This window comes from Centroberyx gerrardi, chromosome 5 (assembly GCF_048128805.1).
Source record: "Centroberyx gerrardi isolate f3 chromosome 5, fCenGer3.hap1.cur.20231027, whole genome shotgun sequence".
Classification (NCBI taxonomy): Eukaryota; Metazoa; Chordata; class Actinopteri; order Beryciformes; family Berycidae; genus Centroberyx; species Centroberyx gerrardi.
In genome coordinates, this window is record NC_136001.1 from 25,759,398 (window position 1) to 25,780,954 (window position 21,557).

The 21,557-nt window shown below is 41.7% G+C and overlaps 2 protein-coding genes and 2 non-coding genes across 6 annotated transcripts; 3 read left to right on the forward strand and 1 right to left on the reverse strand.

Annotated features, from left to right (window-relative positions):
* The first annotated feature begins 860 nt into the window (after positions 1-860).
* uba3 (ubiquitin-like modifier activating enzyme 3) lies at positions 861-5,970 on the forward strand. 3 transcript variants are annotated; one of them, XM_071898446.2, is made up of 18 exons: positions 861-880; positions 1,004-1,042; positions 1,772-1,892; positions 2,022-2,102; positions 2,210-2,292; positions 2,389-2,469; positions 2,801-2,844; positions 2,949-3,013; positions 3,213-3,368; positions 3,494-3,596; positions 3,766-3,879; positions 4,188-4,241; positions 4,438-4,474; positions 4,595-4,676; positions 4,770-4,870; positions 5,017-5,080; positions 5,232-5,286; positions 5,406-5,970. In XM_071898446.2, the coding sequence occupies exons 1-18, from the start codon at positions 861-863 to the stop codon at positions 5,492-5,494; spliced, it is 1,389 nt and encodes a 462-aa protein (XP_071754547.1). In that variant the 3' UTR covers positions 5,495-5,970. The 3 variants fall into 3 exon arrangements, with proteins under 3 accessions (XP_071754547.1, XP_071754548.1, XP_071754546.1); XM_071898447.2 differs by lacking the exon at positions 1,004-1,042; XM_071898445.2 differs by lacking the exon at positions 861-880 and having other exon boundaries at positions 975-1,042.
* Positions 5,971-6,916: 946 nt separating this feature from the next.
* On the forward strand, positions 6,917-20,581 carry tmf1 (TATA element modulatory factor 1). The gene is made up of 17 exons (XM_071898442.2): positions 6,917-7,498; positions 7,612-9,017; positions 9,240-9,343; positions 9,887-10,013; positions 10,245-10,350; positions 12,208-12,350; positions 12,910-13,076; positions 13,293-13,449; positions 14,144-14,236; positions 15,202-15,358; positions 15,497-15,689; positions 17,809-17,878; positions 17,961-18,053; positions 18,223-18,345; positions 18,540-18,698; positions 19,301-19,426; positions 19,808-20,581. Exons 1-17 carry the CDS (start codon positions 7,363-7,365, stop codon positions 19,946-19,948), a joined length of 3,501 nt encoding a protein of 1,166 aa, XP_071754543.1. The 5' UTR covers positions 6,917-7,362; the 3' UTR covers positions 19,949-20,581.
* On the reverse strand, positions 16,602-16,673 carry trnae-cuc (transfer RNA glutamic acid (anticodon CUC)). The gene has a single exon. It is a non-coding gene; the product is annotated as a tRNA-Glu (tRNA).
* trnar-acg (transfer RNA arginine (anticodon ACG)) lies at positions 17,324-17,396 on the forward strand. The gene has a single exon. It is a non-coding gene; the product is annotated as a tRNA-Arg (tRNA).
* Positions 20,582-21,557: the final 976 nt, after the last annotated feature.

Here is a 21,557-nt window from a genome sequence, read left to right on the forward strand (position 1 = left end):
CTCTTTGACTGTTAGCTGGTTTTATAGATAATTGCTAATCTTATAGGGCTGAACCCTACAAAGCAGAGTAATTATAAAGTAATTACCACAGAGTCACTTTAACCCTCGTTGCCATTATTAAACTTACCATTCCACTGTTCCCCAAATCTTGTAAAAAGTTTGTTACAATAACTCATCATGTAGAAAAAAAAAAGTAACATTTAGATAACTGTGACCCTGAACCAAATACACTGCTTGAGCATTCCTATTTGTGAAAGAAATATATACTTTGATGAATTAGTCAATCCACCAATTTATACATTTTATACTTGGCAGTGGGACGGAAAGACCCCCGTATTAAATGGTAAATGCTGCCACCTACTGGATATTCAGTGTAATTGCCACAGTATTCTCTTCTTTGTTCCGTCTTTGCAATGCATTGTTGATAATGCTGCCTTCACGTACTGTCGGAAGTTTCAGTAATACCTAACAAAGCAGTAAATTCGAGTAGGGAAATCAGAGTTTTCTATGATGTCACGTCGCCGGGATGTAAAGTTTAGGGGGTGGAAAGCATGTAAGACATGGAGAGCATGTAAGCCGTGTCAACAAGTGATATTAATAGTGATGTAAACAACAACTTTCAACTGTTAAATTAATTCAAACTGCGATTGCTTGTCTGATGTGCCTTTCTTCTCTTCATTCTGCCGCTGCAGCACACAACAGCAAAAACAAAACAACAACGTCCAAAAACTGCTTTTGTCACAGGGCCCATTTTGTTACTGTTTCCTACCAAACGCAGTTGAATACGCGACAACTCGTATGTTCGACTCGGAAGAGGGACGTTACGAGGTGCACGTGAAGCAACAATAAGTAACCAAAACATGGCGGACTCGGATGAGCCGTAAGTAGCTGCTGAAGAAACAAGCAAGAAACACAGTCATTAACTGCCCGAAAGATGCTTTCAAATCTCATTAACCTACGAAAGCAGAGCATGAATGAACCTTCTTTTATTCTCTCTTTTTAGGGAGAAGAAAAGAAGGAGAGTAGTGGAGCTGACTGAGAAGTTAGTGATGAATTGCTAGAACTGGCGGAAGGTTTGAGGTTACTAGACAGGAGGAAGGTTAACGTTAGCTAGCTAAATTAGCTAACCTACCGGTAGTAAAATGCCCCGACAGCTAGGTTAGGCACGGAAATACAGAAACCTAGCCAGCAAAACTGACTAGTTAACAAGTCTACAGTGAATATTTTGTGGTGGTCATGTGACTTTACCTCTCAACCGACCTAACGTCTACAAACGAGCGGTTGTTGCTTATACTCACTGTTGACAGGTTAGCTAGCCACCTAGCCTAGCTAGCTTGAGCTGTCCAGATAAGAGAAGTGCTACCCATCAAGTGCCATAGGGTCAGAAACGCCCACTTGTCATTTAGCAACTTGCATCTATACACAATCATTAAACAGAAAATAAAACTACTAGCTAACTTGCTAGTCCACAACTTGACATAGCTACGACTGATATCAAAACACAATTGATTGTTTATACTTTCATTTAGTTTATTTGGCCTCTGCATATTATTGCATGATCTGGTGTGAACTTTATATAGCACCCTCATCAAGGGAAAGTTGGTGACAGTATTGAGTTCAGGTTTTGGTTGATTTGATGTTTTGCATGATCTCACTAGCTCTAGGAGTTCTTGTGTTTTGTCAAAGCCACACATGCATGCTACATGGACACACTGACTGTCAGAGACGATGCCGATGATAAATGCTAAATGTACGTATGTGTTGTCTTTAGGATGGTGGTGGATGGAGGCATTGGAGACAAGTGTGAGTGGGAGGGACGATGGAACCATATCAAAAAGTTTCTGGAAAGATCAGGGCCCTTCACGCATCCTGACTTTGATGCCAGCACAGAGGTAACATTTATAAGGAACAGTGTGATATGCAAAACTCTCATTGGCCCTTGGATCTCTCTTATATTATATCTCTATCTTTTTTATGTTGTTATGAAAATATGATCATTTCTTTTTCACCTTTTATCACAGTCATTGCAGTTTATGTTAGAAACCTGCAAAATCCTCGTCATTGGTGCTGGTGGCCTGGGATGTGAGCTTCTCAAAGACCTGGTATGAACTGGTCATCAGTGTTATATGAACATCTGGGAGGTAGTATTCCTAGCTGTAACTAATGGCCTACATGTTTTGTTGTTTCTTGTGCTCATGCTGTGGATCAGGCTTTGTCAGGCTTTGGCAATATCCATGTTGTTGACATGGACACCATTGATGTGTCCAACCTCAATAGACAGTTTCTCTTCAGGTCAGTGCAGTTTTTACCTTTTTTCTGACTTGTATTATTGGTTAATGTTTGTAGCAGGCATTTACTTGCTGTTAATATGTGCTTCATGTTCTCCAGGCCGAAAGATGTAGGTCGACCCAAGGCTGATGTTGCAGCTGATTTTATTAACAGCCGCATTCCTGGATGCTGTGTAGTCCCGTATCCTTTCGATAGTGATGCATTTTGTGTTAGTGATTAATTATAAAATTAGATCTTAGGTGCTAGCTGCCAAGATGATTGTCTGAAAGTCCAATCCATAATCCAAACATAAAGAACGAGGTAGCCCTGCCTTGGGATCTGAAAGGATCCTTAAAATTGTTAAAATAAAATCTGAAAGATGTGACAAGCAGCTATTTCCAAATATACACACTTCAAAACACTATACACTTCAAGAATTTATGCATGTACACCACACTCAAAAAAATCCTGCACTAGGAGAGCCATTTGGCATTCTGTCCAAACATGAAATTTTCCTTAATGCTTTGTGCAGACATTTTAAGAAAATTCAAGACTTTGATGAGACATTTTACAGACGTAAGCATCATTATAGTGTTTTATTCCCAACTTTCCTCACATCTGGTAGTCTCTTTATTAGACATGAGATTTACATTTGCTCATCTCTCTCTGGCTTCATCTAGAATTCCACATAATTGTCTGTGGACTGGACTCTATAGTTGCCAGGAGGTGGATGAATGGCATGCTGGTAAGTTATCCCTGTTCATTGCAATCATAGTGATAGTCCTTATTCTCTTATTACTTTGGCCACATATCTTGTCAAAATTACCTTTATAACATAAACCCACTATTTTATGGCATAAATTCAATATTTTAAAATGATATAGTTGTTAGTTGTGGCAGAGGCAGCATATTTTACTTAATGTACAATCTGTCTTTCTGTGTAGCTGTCTATGCTGGTGTATGAGGATGGTGTCCTGGACTCAAGTTCCATCATCCCTCTAATTGATGGTGGGACTGAAGGCTTTAAAGGCAATGCCAGAGTGATTCTGCCTGGCATGACCGCCTGCATTGACTGTACCCTTGAACTTTACCCACCTCAGGTAAGCTAGCCTTTTCGTAAAAGCCAAGCCAACCCAATGACGGTAAGGTTTTGATCTACGATTGTTTCTACTGAAACAGAGCCAGGTCAGTTTGTTGTTTCTGAAATACACCTTTGTCATCATAGATCAACTTCCCCATGTGCACGATAGCCTCAATGCCACGTTTGCCAGAACATTGCATCGAGTATGTCCGCATGCTGCTGTGGTCCAAAGAGAAACCCTTCGGAGGTATAAAGTCACACTGATGTTTTATTTCTGCTGAATGGTCTTTGTTAGGATATAAAACAACAAATAAATGTGACATCAGGCTCAACATATTCTCTCTGAATTGCAAGACCTGTGAAATAGAAAAGTAAGCTTTTGTATTTGTGTGTGTGTGTGTGTGTGTGTGTGTCAGATGGTGTGGGCCTGGATGGGGACGACCCAGAGCACATCCAGTGGGTGTACCAGAGGTCTCTGGAGAGGGCAGCAGAGTTCAGCATAACAGGAGTCACATACAGACTGACCCAGGGTGAGCGCACACTGCACCTCTGTCACCAACAGAACACTGCTCCTATTCTGGCAGCTCCACTGGGAAACGACCCAGAATAAACAAAATGGAGCAAGCTGTTGCCATCTGAATGATGTTGGTGCCCTTGTAGCTTACTCTGTTTCTGTAAATTACTCTTTCTTTTTGTGTAAGAATAAATAGTAAAACGTTGGAATGTGTAAACAATTCATGTCTGATCAGTGTTGTTGGTAATTGGGTGATTTGTATAGCTGTATTTTGAGAGAGAAATCAAAAAGTTTAATATTTTCTTTATCTTATTTACGCTGCAGGTGTTGTTAAGAGGATAATTCCAGCTGTGGCGTCTACAAATGCAGTCATAGCAGGTAAATAACTAAAATCGAGGAAAAGTGAACCTGTCTTAGTAGAGACCTGTGGAGCTGACGCATTTATGAAAGGTTTTATGCCCAGTCATAAACACGTTAATCATTTCCCAGGCAGCATTTGGAGTCTATTGACTTTCTGCAAACAGAAATGTCAACCCGGATTTAACTTCTTGTCTTTCTCCCTTATTTGATCCAGCTGCTTGTGCAACAGAGGTTTTCAAAATAGCATCAAGGTGAGTTTTCAGTCTCTGCTCTGCAGCAATGTGTGTAGTTGAGGGTGTGTAGTGTAGATCAGTGCTAACTGGACATGCCTTTCACTGTTTTTTCCATGATGTTACCATTTGCATCTGCAGTGCCTGTGTCCCTCTGAACAACTACATGGTCTTCAATGATGTCGACGGCCTATACACCTACACGTTTGAGGCAGAGCGAAAGGTTTGTCCCTGAATCACATCTGCCAGTTCACATTTGCTACAGTGATCAAGGCACCTGTTTGTAAAGGATTTGTTATATCCTTTCCTGCTGCAGGAAAACTGTTCAGCCTGCAGCCAAGTACCTCTGGACTTGCACTTCTCTCCATCTTCCAAACTGCAGGAGGTGTTGGACTACCTGACTGAGAGTGCCTCCCTGTAGGTTTGCCTGCCTCATTGGGGTTTATTACCAATTACTGTGCCATAACTAACCCGTTGCACTTCTGTTGTCATATTCTCTTGTTGTTTGATGTTGCATTATGTGTCTGTCTTCAACAATAACTAAACATAATGTACTTTTTCAGACAAATGAAATCGCCTGCTATAACCGCGACAGTGGAAGGAAAGAACAAAACATTATATTTACAGGTAAATATCCTCTGGTGTCACATGGTTTCATGTTTTCAATTCTGTGTCAGATGGCCCCATGTGAATGTGAGTCAGTGGTGTGTCCTGATGAAACTGAGTAGTCATACTGGTTTTGGTGTGAGCAGACTGTCATTGTGTATTCCGTTGACAGAGCGTGGCTTCAATTGAACAGAGGACGCGGCCGAATCTGTCCAAAACACTGAAGGGTGAGGTGCCTTATTTACTGAATATTGTTCCAAAAGTGGCCCTGCCTACTGTCTGAATTGGTCAGGTCAATAGACTGTGAGACTGTGTCTCACTTGTGTTGTGACCATGTTTTTTCCAGAGCTGGGGCTGAATGACAGGCAGGAGCTGGCCGTAGCTGATGTCACCACACCCCAGACCATGCTCTTCAGACTCAGCTTTACCTCATAGGACAAACTCATGCACTCCCACAACAACCATCTGATGTCATTGTCGCTGTTACTAGGCCAACCATGACTCGGTGCAGAATATTTAGAATGGCTTTAAAACTAAATCAGTTTACAGTGTATTCAGTCACATGTGTGTGAACAAGTATAGCTTATTTCATTGTTCTAATGTACTTGTTCACTAAAGTCCATATTTTGCACTTGAAAGCCAAACTGTAGTTCACACCCTGTTATTTTTTGGTGATGCAGTGTCTACAAATGTCAAGGATTTCTCCAGTAAGAGTTATCTGCACTACAACCTCAAAGCCTGCTCTGTGCAAACCGTGAGAGAAGTAATAGTTACTTGAGAAAAGGTTATTCTGTACTTGTCCTGGTTCATATGTTTATTTATTCAGACACTGTTTTTCTTTTAGTCGCAGTAACCACTGCAGTGGTCCTCGACCAGACTCTGATGATGATGTGAACTGGAATAAAATGTTTTTCTTACAAAGGACTGTGTCTGTTGTCTTTGCAGAGGGTAGATTATATAATAAGAAACAGTTTTCCTCCAATTATCACATCACAGTAATAAAAGGTGATTCCTAATTTGTATCCCCATTCATTTGGGGGAAAATAAATGACAGTCACCCAATTTGTTCATTGGTCTGTAGGATCTAGATGATGTACTGTATAAGATCTAGATTTGATTCACGAGTCTCTCCCAGAGAAATGTGTTGTATTATTGGATATTGGATATATTAGATTAATAGTATGTTCAATTTTAGGGATTGCTCATTCATCTATTTCAAGGCTTTCCAAATGTCACTTTTTAAAGCCTGTTAATGGTAGAATTTTAATACATTTACATTTGTAAACAGTGTTTCCCAAGTGAAATTGTTGATTAGGAAATCTGTTTTTTTATTCTCCATTGAAAATACTAAATTTAATATTGCCTGGTAAAAAAGGATGGGAGTATAATCCTTTTGGGTGTAATTCAGTCATGCATTAATATCCATAAGCTTTGTGCAACTTCACACTTATAAATTATGTGTGGTCTCTATATCCTTATTACAATTATGGTAATTATTGAAATTCAAGTACATTTTTAGTCTTAGGAATTCATTAGATATTTAAACTTTTAAAATGCACTTTGCATTTTGGAGGAATTGGAAAAGAAAGATATTGTTTTCCAATCTTACAAGTAGCGTTTGTTTTAAGATGATGATTGATTCTTTCCTCAGACAATTTCCCAAAATTTGTTAGTGTATTTTTTTGTCTGCGGTTGAGAAGTAAAAGCTTCACAGCTGGCATGCACAGCAGCGTCCTGCTGCTCCATCACTGCATATTTAGGTCAGGGCAGCTGACATGCCCAGCAGACCGGATCATGACGTCATGGTACTACGTGGAAAGGAAGTAGCAAACGGGCTAATGCTAGCTGGGCTACAAGTTGAGAGCGACCAAAACAAACGATGATGGCCGAGCAAAGAAGACGAAAAAACATCTAAATATGGGACTATTCATGCTTTGATTGAGGCAGTGCTTTAGCTGTGGCGTTAGAAGTTCCTAACAATCTTTCTACATGACTGACTTGTCATGAATTTGGGAATTTGACCACCAGCCGACCAGATAGCGAGCTGTGTCTGGGACTGATGCTGTCTCGCTAACGTTATGTGTTGTCTACAGTCTACAGCTGTGCTAATTAGCTAGGTAGCTATCAAAGGAGATTGCTTGGGTAGAACAACAATTAAAGTTGCGAAACCTAGCACGCACCGCGTTATCGCTGAAAACGAGAATGCAGAGACGACTTAAGCGGAATGGGTGGTTTGTATGTTAACTTCTGTGCTAGGTATTTAACAAATACTGGACGTGCCGATAGCTAGGGAATTAGCCAAAATGAGTTGGTTTAACGCATCCCACCTGTCTACCTTCGCTAAACAAGCTTTGACAACAGCTCAGAAGTCCATCGACCGAGTTCTGGACATCAAAGAGGAGGACCAGTGGAATGACACTGTTGTGATGTCCTATGATGGTAAGTTATGTTTAAGGTTGTAACAGCTAATGTTGGCCTGTGCAAATCTCAGACTACTGGTAATGTAACCAACACATCTAAATTAAAGATGATTTTGTTCACCTCCCTATCAGATCTACCTGGAAAGATGCCGTTAAGTGGAGGATGGGGAATGACACAGTGGGACGAGCCCCCAGAGGAGAAGACCCAGACCCCTCCCCCTTCATCTGAGGCCATCACTACTCCTGTCACCCGCACAGTTGTGGATGAATCGGAGAACTTTTTCAGTGCCTTTCTGCCCCCTGGAGATGCACAGGGTGTCAAAAAAACCCAGGTAGTGTCTGTACCTCCTGCTATGTCCCACAGGCGGCCTCAGGAGAAGGAAAAGAAAAGCAAAGAGGCTGTGGTCCAAAATGATGTGGAGCCTCAAACGTCAGGACCTACTGATAAGAGTCAAGAGAATCAGGAAGCTGCTGAGAGCCAGCCGGTTGAGTGTGAGTCCTCACCAGCAGGACCTTATCCAGACACCATCCTCCTGCAGCCGGTTTCTCCCGTTTCATCTCACAGTGATGATCCTTGTGACTCTGACAGCAAAACGACCAATAAGAGCAGAGCAGAAATAGATGTCGGCTCAACAGTTTCCGTGGACTCAAAAACAGAACAGTCACCGACTCCCTCAGAACAACCTGAGCAGGATGTCACTGACTCCTCTGAACCTTCTGCTGTCACCTCTGAACCTAAGAGCTCTGCCCCCTCTGACCCGTCACCTTCCCCGCCCTCTAAGGAGATACTTTTGGAGCCTAAAGAGCCAAAGATGGAGGACCGTCAAAATGATACCCCCTCCCCTCCAGTCAGCGCCTTCTCCTCGGGCACCTCCACCACCAGTGACATTGAGGTGCTGGACCATGAGAGTGTGCTGAGTGAGAGCTCGGCCAGCTCTAGACAAGAGACAGCAGAGGGAAAGGCTGGCCTTCACCTAATGCAGGGCTCCTTCCAGCTTCTCTCAGCTTCTACCTGTGGCGATTTCCCCCGTCTGGAGGACTATCCCAAGCTCACGGAAAGCTGCGGCTCGTCCTCAGACGCTTTTGAGCGCATCGATTCATTCAGCGTGCAATCGCTGGACAGCCGGAGTGTCAGTGAGGTTAACTCGGATGATGAAATCCCTGGGAGTCGGACACTAGCATCTGTCACCGCCGGCCCTGCTCCCATGACGGTTGCGTCACCGGCCGTATGTCAGAATCAGGAAGAGGGAGTGGTAGGGAAGGAAGGAGAGGAAGAGGAGGAGGATGAGGAAGAGGAAGAGGAGGAGGGGTTCACTGAAACGATGAGGGACCAGTCATTGGATGAGATGGAGGAGAGTGGACGGAGCGCCACGCCTGTGAATAGCGAGCAGCCTGAAGAGTTGACAGAACAGGAACAGGAATCTGAGGCTAATGTTACACTGTCTGGTCCCACCCCCGAGGCTGATGAACAGCTCACCCCGCCAATCACAGAGGAGATGAAAAGTGTATCGACATGTCAGATTCTGGAGCTTCAAAAGGTAGCAGTTGGTATTGTGTTCTTATGTGGCTGGTAGCACCAATCTTAAATATATACAGTATGTATTGTTTTATTTCAGCCAAGAAGGTAATGGTAAGAATTACAAACTTGAAGACTACTTCTTCCCTTAGGGTTAGGTGTTTTCAATTTTCCCTTTTAGGCTTTTCTGTATGCCATTGTAAATAAAAAAAAAAAGGTCAAATCTATTGGGGGCTCCTTGTAGGTCATTGATGAGTTGTCAAGCCGCCTTGAGAAGAGGGAGTCTCAGCTGCTAGCAGTCAGCAAGGACAAGGCCAGGCTGGAGGAGGAGTGTGACAACCTCAAAGAGTGAGTATATGGCATGCACACCTGGTTCTGAGTGGCACTGTAAATAACCGTGATAGGAAAGCTGTTTTGACCAAGCCTGTGTGAGACTAATACTGTAGCAGAAATCTGGGTCAGGCTATGCTTTGCCCACATAGCATAGCACCACTAAAGATTTGATTTATCACGTTATATGCTTAACACTTAACAAACTATCATATATTTTGCCATAAAACTATCAAAGAATTATGATGCCATTGGATTTTTGTTTTTATGTTTTGTAATAGACTACAGTTAAGCTTCAAATGGTCTCTGAGTTAATTAGTGGTGTACTGATGCGGTATTAGATTGAATGTTTTTATATTAGACATGTATATACACATTGCCATTACAATATAGAAGTATTTTCAAAAGGGTCACTTTCAGGTGAGGTTTTCACATAGTTACTCTACATGATGAATGCTCAAAATTAAATACTTGTACAGATCATCAAAAGCTGCCTTGGCCTTGAGGCTGTATGGATTTAGACAATGAGCTGTTAGACTAATGAGTCTGTTTATCGTCCAGTGAAGTGATAAGCCTGAAGGAGGAGAGCTCCACTGTTCAGTCTCTTAAGGATGAGTTCACCCAGCGCATAGCAGATGCAGAGAGGAAGGCTCAGCTTGCCTGCAAGGAGAGGGACATCGCAAAGAAGGTAACACACAAATCAGTACTCTGCTCCTGTGCTGTCTTTATCTCCCCTCAGACAAATTGAGATGAATCCCAGAGAGGCCGTTTTGTTCAATTCATTTTTACATGAGAAACCCAGATTTATCCAGTTGGTTGTTCAACTTACTATTACATGACTGTGGCTATTTTCAGCCACAATCTAACTCATCCAGGGTGTCCTTGTGTCAAAGATGCCTTGCATTTGTATCTGCCACAGGAGATTAAGGGCTTGCGGGACGAGCTGTCCACCAGGCTGAATTCCAATGATACAATCGAGATCATCAGAGAGAAGGAGGAGCAGATCAGAGGCCTGCTGGAAGAAGGTGAGACTCATTGTGTAGTAGCCCACTGTCCTTTTTGACTCCTCCACCAACTCCTCTCCCACCCACCTATAGAACAGGCTGCACAGTGAAGAAAGTAACTAAAATGCAGTCAGTTGTACATTAGGTTCTGCATACTACTAGTACTACTACTACATATACTACATATACTATATACAACTTCTCAGAAAGTTGCTTAAGTAGTGTGTGAGGTGTTTGTATAAACATGGCCACAACAGCTTTTAGTGAAGAGTAAGCATGATGTTGCAGGACTCAACAGTGTGAGCATTTTATTTATATTTGCTCCTAACAATAGAGCACCTGTACGAGTAGAGATTTTGCCTTCTGTCATGGCTACACTGTAGTTTTTGATAGAAATGCTGCCGCTGTGATCAGTGTGTTGGTCATTGTTTTCAAAACTACAATTCCCAATTTGTTGGTGAGTAAATGGACGCCAGTCAGAGCCCTTAGTAGAGTAGGCTGCAAGCCCCGGGATAATTCAGTGAGTGAGAGACTTTGAAGAGACTAATAACAACAGACACTTTTACATTCGAGCAAATGCAGAATTTGTAAAGAAAACCAATGCTATGAACCAGAATGAGGAATATGTGGGGGATGGAGCAGAGGTGACAAGTCAAAATGACAACCAAGTTGAAAACTGTGAGGAAATGGAGCTAATGTTAGCCGCTGCCAAGTCTAGTGCTGCTGCCACAAAATATGTTCCACTGGTTAGAGTTCGCCAACAACTTGAACATTTGAAGAGAGACACTGTTGTGAAACACAATGTCTCAAGGAAACGTAGACAGTGCGGTGGCTTGTACCTAGCCAAAGAAAATAAACCACTGGTGGCAGCTGTAAGGAGGCAAGTGGTGTTATCTGTCTCACACACACACACACACACACACACACACACACACACACACACACACACACACACACACACACACAGTCTCCAAGACACCATAACTTTGTACATCCGCTACATTAACGCTGGCAGTTACGACTGTGTGCGTGTTTAGATCTGTGTCTTGTGTGCCTGTGTGAGTTTAAAGAAACTGCGCTCCTGCTGTCTAGCTGCCAGTCGCCATGACACACACACACACACACACACACACACACACACAAAATGCGCAATGTCTGTTCATTGCTTATTAATAAATCCTGACACTTTTCATTTGTATGGGCGCCCCTAAATTTCTTTCTGTGCTCCTCATTTTTTTTAATTGGGAGCACAGCTCCTTTGAAAAAATGTTTACTGTCTCTATTTATGTGAAAGCCAAGATGGACTACAGTGATGTTTCAATGAACACCCAGCTACAATGTGGACTATGATGGGCCCAAGTTATCACTAAAATGCACATTTATATTTTACCAGTTGCAAGAAAGGGGTCATTAAAAACTTTTAATTTCATACTGTATTTGTAATTGATCACTAAATCACTGAAGCAGTAATAAACAAAATAGCCTTGTGTGGTATTGTAAAATGGTGGTGCAATTTTATGAGGCCTCTATAGTATGAAGTCAAAAAACATCCCTCCTCGCTTGAAAAGTGGAGATGATTGTATTCTCAAGACTTAAAGGCATTTATGGGTAAGTTTTAGTTTTACTTCTAAAATTAGGATAACACTGTCAGAATTTTCTTGCACAGAAGAGCAAATTTTCACTCTGAGCAGCTTCATATGACCCGACCCAGACTGGTCGATAATGAAAAGCAAATGGAAATTTGTTTAAGCAGAAGATAATGCAGGCACTTTATGCATAGAACCACAGCCATGTTTCAGGGTCTACATCAGTGTGTGCTCTCAGCATCAGTTGCCGGCTTTACTCTAAGAGGCTGAGGAGGTGTTCTACTACTCCTAGGTGAGAAGCTGTCCAAGCAGCAGCTGCAGCACTGCAACATCATCAAGAAGCTGCGTGTGAAGGAGAAAGAGAGCGACACTAAGATCATCAAGCAGAACAAGAAAATCAAGGAACACGAGGAGGAGCTCAAGCACCTGCAGCAGGTCGGTAACCAGGTCAATGTTAGGAATGTTGATTTAAAAATAGTAAGAATGTTTCACCTTGTCATTGTCATTTGACAGCTTTAAACACCATTGTATTCAGAAACAAGGTTATTATAGTTTATTTTTTGCTTAACTTGCATTTTAGCTTCAGACTTAGCTCACTAACTGTAGTGTGTTTTTTTTCTTTCTTCTGTATTGTTTAAGTTTTCATTCAGTTTAGTGTTTTTTCAATAGTGGGTCCTGTGAGCAATGTATTGGTAGAATCTGTTTTTTCAACACAGATTGTTGATCTAGTTCTATTCATTACTACTGGACTCTCTCTCCACTTCTGTCACAGTATGCCAACGTGCAAAAAAAGTGATACCGAAAATAATCATTCATTCATTTTATTCATGTTTTGGAAGCTAAGATTATATTTTCAGTTTACTTTGTTAGTTTTTATATTTTTATATATATATATATTTTTTTACACCTTTTTCATGACTAGAGGAAGTCTTAGTTTTACATTGGTCTCAGCATAACCATGCCTACTATCCTGTTTATGTTTCTGTGTGTGAAGGTTCTGGATGGGAAGGAGGAGGTGGAGAAGCAGCACAGGGAGAACATCAAGAAGCTGAATGCTGTGGTGGAGCGTCAGGAGAAGGAGCTGAGCCGGCTGCAGACAGACTCCGAGGAGCTGCAGGAGAAGAACAGGAGCATCCAGGCTGCTCTCGACAACTCTTATAAGTAAACACTGGCGTGCCCTGCTATTGATACTGAATACTGAGGATCAAACGGCTTATTGTAGATGTAAACTTACATGGTCAAACCACTTAAGACACGGCAGCTTGTGTATAGTGTTACTTCAGAGCTCACAACTATACATCCAGTTGTATGACTTCACTATTGATAGAATAACATGACCAGGATGGTGACGGTCTTCTTCTGCATCACTTTCTTCAGGGAGCTGGCAGAACTCCATAAGGCCAATGCCAGCAGGGCCAGTGAAGTCCAGGAGGCGTCGCTGAGCAGGGAGACCCAGGCCAAGGAGCAGCTGAGCCTGGCCCTGGAGAAGGCCCAGGAGGAGGCCCGCATGCAGCAGGAGGCTCTGGCCAACCAGGTAACACTGGCTCGCACCGTGGACACACAGCATAGAAGTTTGTTTGCTATGCATGTGTGTCAAGCGTAGATGGCTTGTAATTTCATCAGACCTACTACTTGTGATGACTGTTGGTCCACCCAGTACATGTTAATCATATGAATACAATGTGTACTCTACACTTGGGCGTGAACCATGACAAACATAAGTCTGTGGTGCGCAAGTTGAACAGTGTTGTAAGACAGCTTTCACTAGACTTGACTGCCAAAGGGGCATTTTGTAGCGCAAGTATTTTATCGAGCGAGAGAGAGGCAGAGTGTGAGTGCGTGAGAGTGAAACTGTGAGAGAGAAGAGAGGGAGAAAGAGAAGGAGAGAGCGGTTAATTAGGTTACTTGTTTCAGAAATGTGACTTTGACTGTGCGAGGAAGCTGCATTTTTACATTTTTTTATGAGCAAAAATCAAGAAACGAGAACTTTACATTGGCCAGGGAATTTCTACCGGTGATGGATCCAGACCAGTGCCAATCCCATTAAACGTGTTATTCAGTAATAAAACACAGTATTATTCAGTAATAAAACAGTTTTATTACAGTTTTATTATTTTTATTACTATAAAACAGTTTTATTACTAGATGCACATGACCAGGTAAAGGTAGGCTACTGCCCAGTTGTAGCTGGACCTTCTTTCATTAACCCTTTCTAACCCTGTGTGCAGGTGGCTGACCTGAGGCTGGCTCTGCAGAGGGCTGAGCAGCAGCAGGGCAGGAAAGAAGATTATCTGAGGGAGGAGATCAGTGAGCTGCAACAGGTAACGGATGATGGTTGGAAGGAGCTAGAGGTCTTCACGGGTCCAAAATGACGGACCCGAACCCTAATGGACCCGGGAAATTCGTTCCGAGATCCGATTGGACCCGATAATTAAAAAAAAAAATATATATATACTGACCCGTTTTTGCCCGAGATATTACAGACCCAACCCGGTGCATGTCAGAGAGGAGAGAGACTCGGGTCTCGGGTCTATTTTATGGACCCGACAAACCCGGTAATTAAACTTGCTACTAAAAATGCCGTTCTACTGCTAAAAACGTTTATCATGTCGGATACAACATATGGTAGCCTAATAAAAGGAGATCAAAATAACAGAAAGACTTGCCAAGTTCTACAGTTTGTCCAGTAGATGACAGTGAGACTCCATAATGGAATCTAGCAGCTACGTAGCCTACAATAAGTAGGAAATTAAATTGCATGTTAAATGGGTGATTAAAACAATAGTTGCAGTACATTGTTTCTATTGGTCAGTTTTGCATTCCTGCGGTGATAAATTGGTCGTAATATCACGTATGGCTCTTCAAATGGTGATTGATGAAATGATTTCACCTTATTTTCGCTCTTGTAATTTGATCCTAATGGTCAGCCTAATCATGACGCAAGTTACACAGCGCTTCCATGCGTTTCTCTCGTGATCAGCGCTGATCACGGGTCTTCTCAGATCCATTACACATAATAATAAACAGACCTGGGACCCGTGGTAATAGAATGGGACCCGACCCGGACCCGATTGACCATAATAAAACGTGGACCCGAACCCGTACGGGTCCCGGGTCGGGTCTCGGATCCTAGGGTCCGGGTAGACCCGTGAAGACCTCTAGAAGGAGCCCCACTGAGGTAGCTCACTTCAATAAGAGACAACGATAACCATAATTTGCAGAAGTGCAAGTTTTGAAGAAAGCATTGCACACATGCACTCAATCTTTTTGCCATCTTCTTCCACAGAGACTTCAGGAGGCAGAGACTAGGAACCAGGAGCTCAGTCAGAGCGTTACCTCGGCAACGCGGCCCCTACTGCGACAGATTGAGAACCTCCAGGCCTCACTGGGGGGACAGACGGCATCCTGGGAAAAACTGGAGAAGAGCATCTCTGATAGGCTAGGTGAGAGGCAGGAATCTCAACTGCATCCTAATCCCTAGAAAAACATTTAAAAAATCAACACAGTAGTCTGCACAGGGGAAAACATGCTTCACCTCATTTCCTCTCTTGCTCTCCCTCTTCCTCTCCTCCGTTCAACAGCGGATGCCCAGGCACAGCTGGCCGTTGCTGTGGAGAAGGAGCGTTCGGCAACAGAGGAACTGCTGGCCATCAAGTCCCAGCTGGCCTCTCTGGAGTCCCAGAATTCCCTGCTCCGCCAGGAGAAGGGCCGTGTCCTGGGACAGCTGGATGCTGAGAAGAACAAGAGAGAGAAACTGGAGGATGAGAGCAGCAGGTAATGTGCAGGAGCTACTTCCTACACGCAGCTACACAAAATAACTAATCCATCTAGTTTTGTGATTTTAGTTAAGTCAAGTCCTTCTGTCACAGCAGTGTCCACATTAAAAACAGTTTTAAAACATAAAAGGCACACAGAAAAAGACGAAAAAAAAATGTATGTCATGAACCATAGAAAACCCCCACCCCTCCCCTTCTCAGTTTACAGAAAAATATATTTAATTTCTCAAAGTCCTCTCACAGCCGGAATGAAACAGCTGCCAAAACACTTGGTGTGTATATTGTGCTGCCGTAGGCACCTACTCCCTCTCCTGCTGTATCTACATAGGCACCTAGGTAAAGGTGGTAAAACCAGTTATCTCTCTAATTTGTGCTGGTCCTGACTATGCATAGATCCAAAAATACTTACAAGGCAGAGGATCAGAATGTTTTGCACAACAGTCTGGAAGAACAGTGACAGTATGACTTGATCAACATTAAAATACCTTTTTAGTTTTCTGAAAAAAGGAAACGGTTGTCACATTTCACTAAATTTTGATGCTGCACAGACATATAACGTTAGTCATAAATTTCAACATGTAGATTTTTATATTAATGTATATCAATTTATGTCAATGAGGGACTCTTTCACCAGAATGGTGAACAACTGGTACTGTCTCGGTTGAAAGTTATGATCATGTTCTTTGTTTTCTTGATATTAACCTTTAGGAAATTCTGTTAACACCAGTTGTTAAACTGCTAGACCCAAGCAGGATAGCTACTGTTGTGTCGTCAGTATACTTGAAACAGTATTTTTAAAAATCATGGACCCGCTTGATGGCTATCTAGTCTTAGTGTCTGGACAAGAAAATTCTAGAGCCACCATTAATTTAGGCTAGTGCTTATCCGTATCAAAAGGCTTAAAAGGACATTCCCTGACCGGGAATCGAACCCGGGCCGCGGCGGTGAGAGCGCCGAATCCTAACCACTAGACCACCAGGGAAGTATGTGAACTGCCAACAGGAAAAGCAAGTTCCCCAGTCTCCTTCTAACAGTCGCTTTCTACTTGCAACTGATCTCATTTAGAGATAGAAGCCTTGCTTTAAAACATCAGTGGAATACTTTGCTTGAAAATCAGCTTTATGTAGACATTCTTGATTAAATTTTTTTATAATACATTATAAACCAGTACAAAGAATTATACTGCAGTCTACATTAGACTGCCACCAAATAGCTAAACTTGTGTCAGACTAGATTACATTGTGCTTTGAATCTGTTTTGTTTTATGGTGAGTTAATTTGGTGAAATTTGTTAGGAGACACTCTGGATTTAAAAAGAAAAAACACACACACACAGGTGGAATTTTAAAAAACAGTAGCTAACTTTAGCAGGAATCTTTACTGGGGTATTTGGGGGAAATCACTGGTTATTCCGGACAGGCTAAAACGAATGGAGGTAAAAAATTCCAATCATCATACCACCCCTTGTAATACTAATGCTGCCTGGAGAGTGCTCTCTAAAACCAAACTTGTTTTGTGAGGGAGAGGGTGGAGCAAAGGCCAGGGAGAACCCCCTGAGAGAGGCAATCATGCATGTGGGTTTGGCCTTTGTGCCCCAGACTTGTCTTTTGTGAGAAGCCTGCAGCTGCTCAGCGGGCCAGTGGCGCAATGGATAACGCGTCTGACTACGGATCAGAAGATTCCAGGTTCGACTCCTGGCTGGCTCGTAACACTTTTGCTCTGTCTTTTTGTGGGAGGAATCATAGCCAATGGTGATTATCTAGGGCACTAATTTAGCCCTTTATAGCAATCATCATCTTTTATTCTGACTGTTTCTACGACATGTGACACAAAGGAGGAAAAAGATCTCTGTACAGTACTATAAACGGCCATTAGGGTGCACTTCCTTACACATGGCAGTAAAGAGCGTGCTGAGAATGTGACTATTTGAGCTGATATGAATATCTCCATATATAAATCACTTGGCTGTTTGAGGAACCATGTAGTGTCTTCTCTCCCGAAAGGCTGATTGTCAAGAGGATTGTCATTGTGTTTGACAAAATCTTTCTGCTTTCACTTGACCAAAACTGTCAGTAAAAGAACTAATAACTTCATGTTGTTTATCTTCTCTCAATGTAGGGAGCATGTTGAATTGGAGAATCTGCGAGGAGAACACAGTCGAGTGCTAGAAGAGGCTAAGAAAGAAAAGGTACCGTACACTCTCTCCTCCTGCTATCGCTGTCCTCTGTAAAACAACATCCTCATGTACCTCTGTCTGCTCCTTCCACCAGCTGCTGCTTACCAATCAGCTAGAGATGGAGAAGATGAAGGTGGAGCAAGAGAAGAAGAAATGCTACCTAGCACAAGAGGCCCTCAAGGAAAAGGTAATACATTTCAATGAATATTAACAAGATTTTCTGTTCTGATGCTCTTTAGTCCATATAGCCAACGTTTCACTCTACATGTAACATACTGAGATTTTTTTATTCTGTTCTCTAATAGAAGTACAGTGTGTTTATACAGTATTTTGACGTGTTATTTTTCCCCCATCAGGAGCGGAAGACCATGACTCACTCTGTTGGGGAGCCCCCAGCCTCCTCCACCCCCTCCCTGTCCCGCTCCAGCTCCATCAGTGGGGCGGACAACGCTGGTCTGCACACCTCTATGCTTTCGCAGGTACACAGCCCATAAACACTGCTCCCTGTCTTCACTCACAGTTGGTTAGAACATATACAGTATAAACAATTGGGAGTGAAAAGAATGTAGGCAACTTTCAATTTAAAAAATCTAGAAATTAAGTTGACTTGGCGCATACTTTGACCGTTGTGAGCTTGATCGTTCATCTACCTTGTTGTTTTATTTCTCCCCAGGATGACTCTCTGGACCACTCGCTGGGCACCATGCCCATGTCCATGTCCATAAGCGGGACCAACCTGTACGAGGCTGCCAGGCTGTCTGGAGGCTCCAGCATCATAGAGAACCTCCAGTCCCAGCTCAAATTGAGAGAAGGAGAGATAGCACAGCTACAGGTAGCAATTCAGATCGCACCTGAATAAGGCCGGTTATTGAGGAAGACACAAGTCACAGGATCATACTACCTCTAGCCTATGTACACTGGTTGCCTGTTTAGGTTTTGCATCAGTTTTAAGATTTTACTGATTACTTTGAAGACTTTGCCAACATCTCAAATGAGGCAGGAACCTCTTAGCCATCCTGAGGTCAAGATTAAAGACCAAAGTTAATCGAACATTTGCTGCCTGGACCCGTAGGCTTTAGCACCACCTGCCTGACGACCTGAGGCTTTCAAATTCAGTACAGTCTTTTAAATCACCTCTTAAAACAAATTTTATATACAGGCTATTGTGTGTGTATATATTATCTATTTTACTCTTGTTGCACTTGCCTATCTTATTCAGCTTTACCCCTGTTTTTTAATTCAGATCTTTTTTATCAGTTATTTTATTGGCTTTTATTCATTATCGTTTTATTGTCTGTATGTAATTCAGTTTTGAAGTGCAATACAAACTAAATATTAAAATGTTTTTACATGTGGATATACAGTAAATTGCTGCTATGTGCCAAATATAAATATAACATTTTTACCACCTTCTTTTCCCTCTTCCCCGTTCAGCTGGAGATCTCTAGTCTGGAGAGGAGTCGGTCTGTCATGGCGGAAGAGCTGGTGCGGCTCACCAATCAGAACGATGAGATGGAGGACATGGTGAAGGAAATCCCTAAGCTGAGAATTCAGCTCAAGGTGAGGACTCTCCACTCTGTTGCAAAGCAAGGGATCGGAGAAAGAAAAGTAAATCTTGATGTCATCAAGACACTTTCTATAGCTGTTTTACTGACACATTATTGTAGGCGGATTTTGTGGATTCAAGCAGCAAATGATGCTCGATGGCATATTTGTCTCTTTTGCTAATGTTGGAAGAGGCTTGTTTATGTACTTAAATCTTGACTAACGTATCCAAGATCAGAAAACTAACATGTGAATTGTAATTAAAGTTGGAATTTTGCCTAAATGCCAGCTCATCTTGCCTCTACAAAAGTAATCATGATAAAATACTGATGCATTTGGTGTTTGTGTGTACCAGCAAAGGTTCCTCTCCCACTTTGTTGTGGTTGTGTATTTCAGGATCTGGAGCAGAGGCACAACACCATCCTGCAGATGTACGGAGAGAAGGCTGAAGAGGCAGAGGAACTGAGGCTGGACCTAGAAGATGTCAAGAACATGTACAAAACCCAGATCGATGAACTACTCCAGAACCAGAAATAGACTGGCTTTACTGCTCTGTCTGGCATCTGGGACACTCACAAAAAAACACAAAAACACAATAAACCAACTTAAGAAGACATGCATCCACTGTAAAAGATGGGGGAGAGCATTTGCTCTTATGTTTCATCACTGTCTCAAAAGAAATTGATTTATCTTTATGTTTATTATTGTTTTATTTTAATCATCAGATACTCTAGCTATTTAAGTGGGGATGTTGGGAATGTGGGTAACAGCATTACGTATATAATACACATTACAGAACCAATATGAAGGATATTCACAGTTGATGATTGAGTCATAAGTGTCAATTCTTTGAAATCTTGGGGACTTTTCACACACTTTGTTTTAGATATAATTTCTCATTATCAAACCCTTGACAGAGTATTGTATGAGCAGTTTTTAACTGTAGGAAATGGTAATGGATGTTTGCACTATAGTTTCATCCTTGTTTAATTCTTAACAGATTGACATAATCAGAATGGTTGAAGAGATATAAAAAATATTGTACAGTGGATTATATGTTTTGTTCACAACAAATCACAAAATGTAGATTTGAGGGTAATCTATGCTTAGAATCCTAAAGATTGGATTTGGAAATTTTTAAATATGTAAATGAATAAACATTTATTTGGGTGGTGAAAAATAGTGATTGATACATAATTTTAATTGTGTGGAATCGTAAATATACTTTACTTTATACTTTACAGTAGCCTACCTCAACTCGGTATCAAGTTATAATTTGATTGATTGATTTGACACATTTCTCCAAACTAAGCTCCATGCTCGAAACAGTTCACACACCATCTAAACCCTTGATAATTTTGCAAATGAACTGTGCATTTTCATTGTTTTCACGCAAAATCCAAATCTATAGCGTATACTTTTTCCAAACAGTAGGCCTACACACAAAACTCTCCAAACAAATCTCCAAGCAAACACAGTTGTGAATACCTTTTCGTTGTTTACAACAGTAAACTTGTTTGTGCCTTCTTATGAAGCAAATTTTACAAACATAAAAATGTTTGACATGACATGACCAAAATTGACAAATCTTTTACAAACCGTGAGATAGGCTATGTATTGCATATTATACTAGACCTATTTCCAAAATTGTGAGGAACAGATGTTTTTCTTTCTGTAAAGGAAAACATTATCAATGGATGTTGGATAAAATTCCATAAAGTAGAGTATGAAAGAGTATGAAAAAAGGATTGTGAAACTTTCTGATAAATGTGTTTTACCATTAGGCTATTATTCCTGTGTGGATATAGCTGAATCTATGATCTAATCAATAGATGTGTTGATATTTTGCACAATGAGAGTCTGTGTCTATGGCTGTCAACTGTTTTCGGAGCACGAGCCTTTTTTTTAGTTTGGAGGTCTCAAATCAATAGAGAAAAACTGCTACTACACAACTCCACCTTGTGTCCATTGGTGTACATTGCATGCCGGTATAAGGTTTCCGGTGTTATGGCGACCTGCTACATCAACGTTTCAGTGAGGGGAACAGCAAGCTGTGTATTCAGGTATATCACATCTTAATTCAACTCATATCAAGCCTCTTTAAACGTGTGTTGTAGTGAATTTTGTGGCTGTACTGCGAATTTTC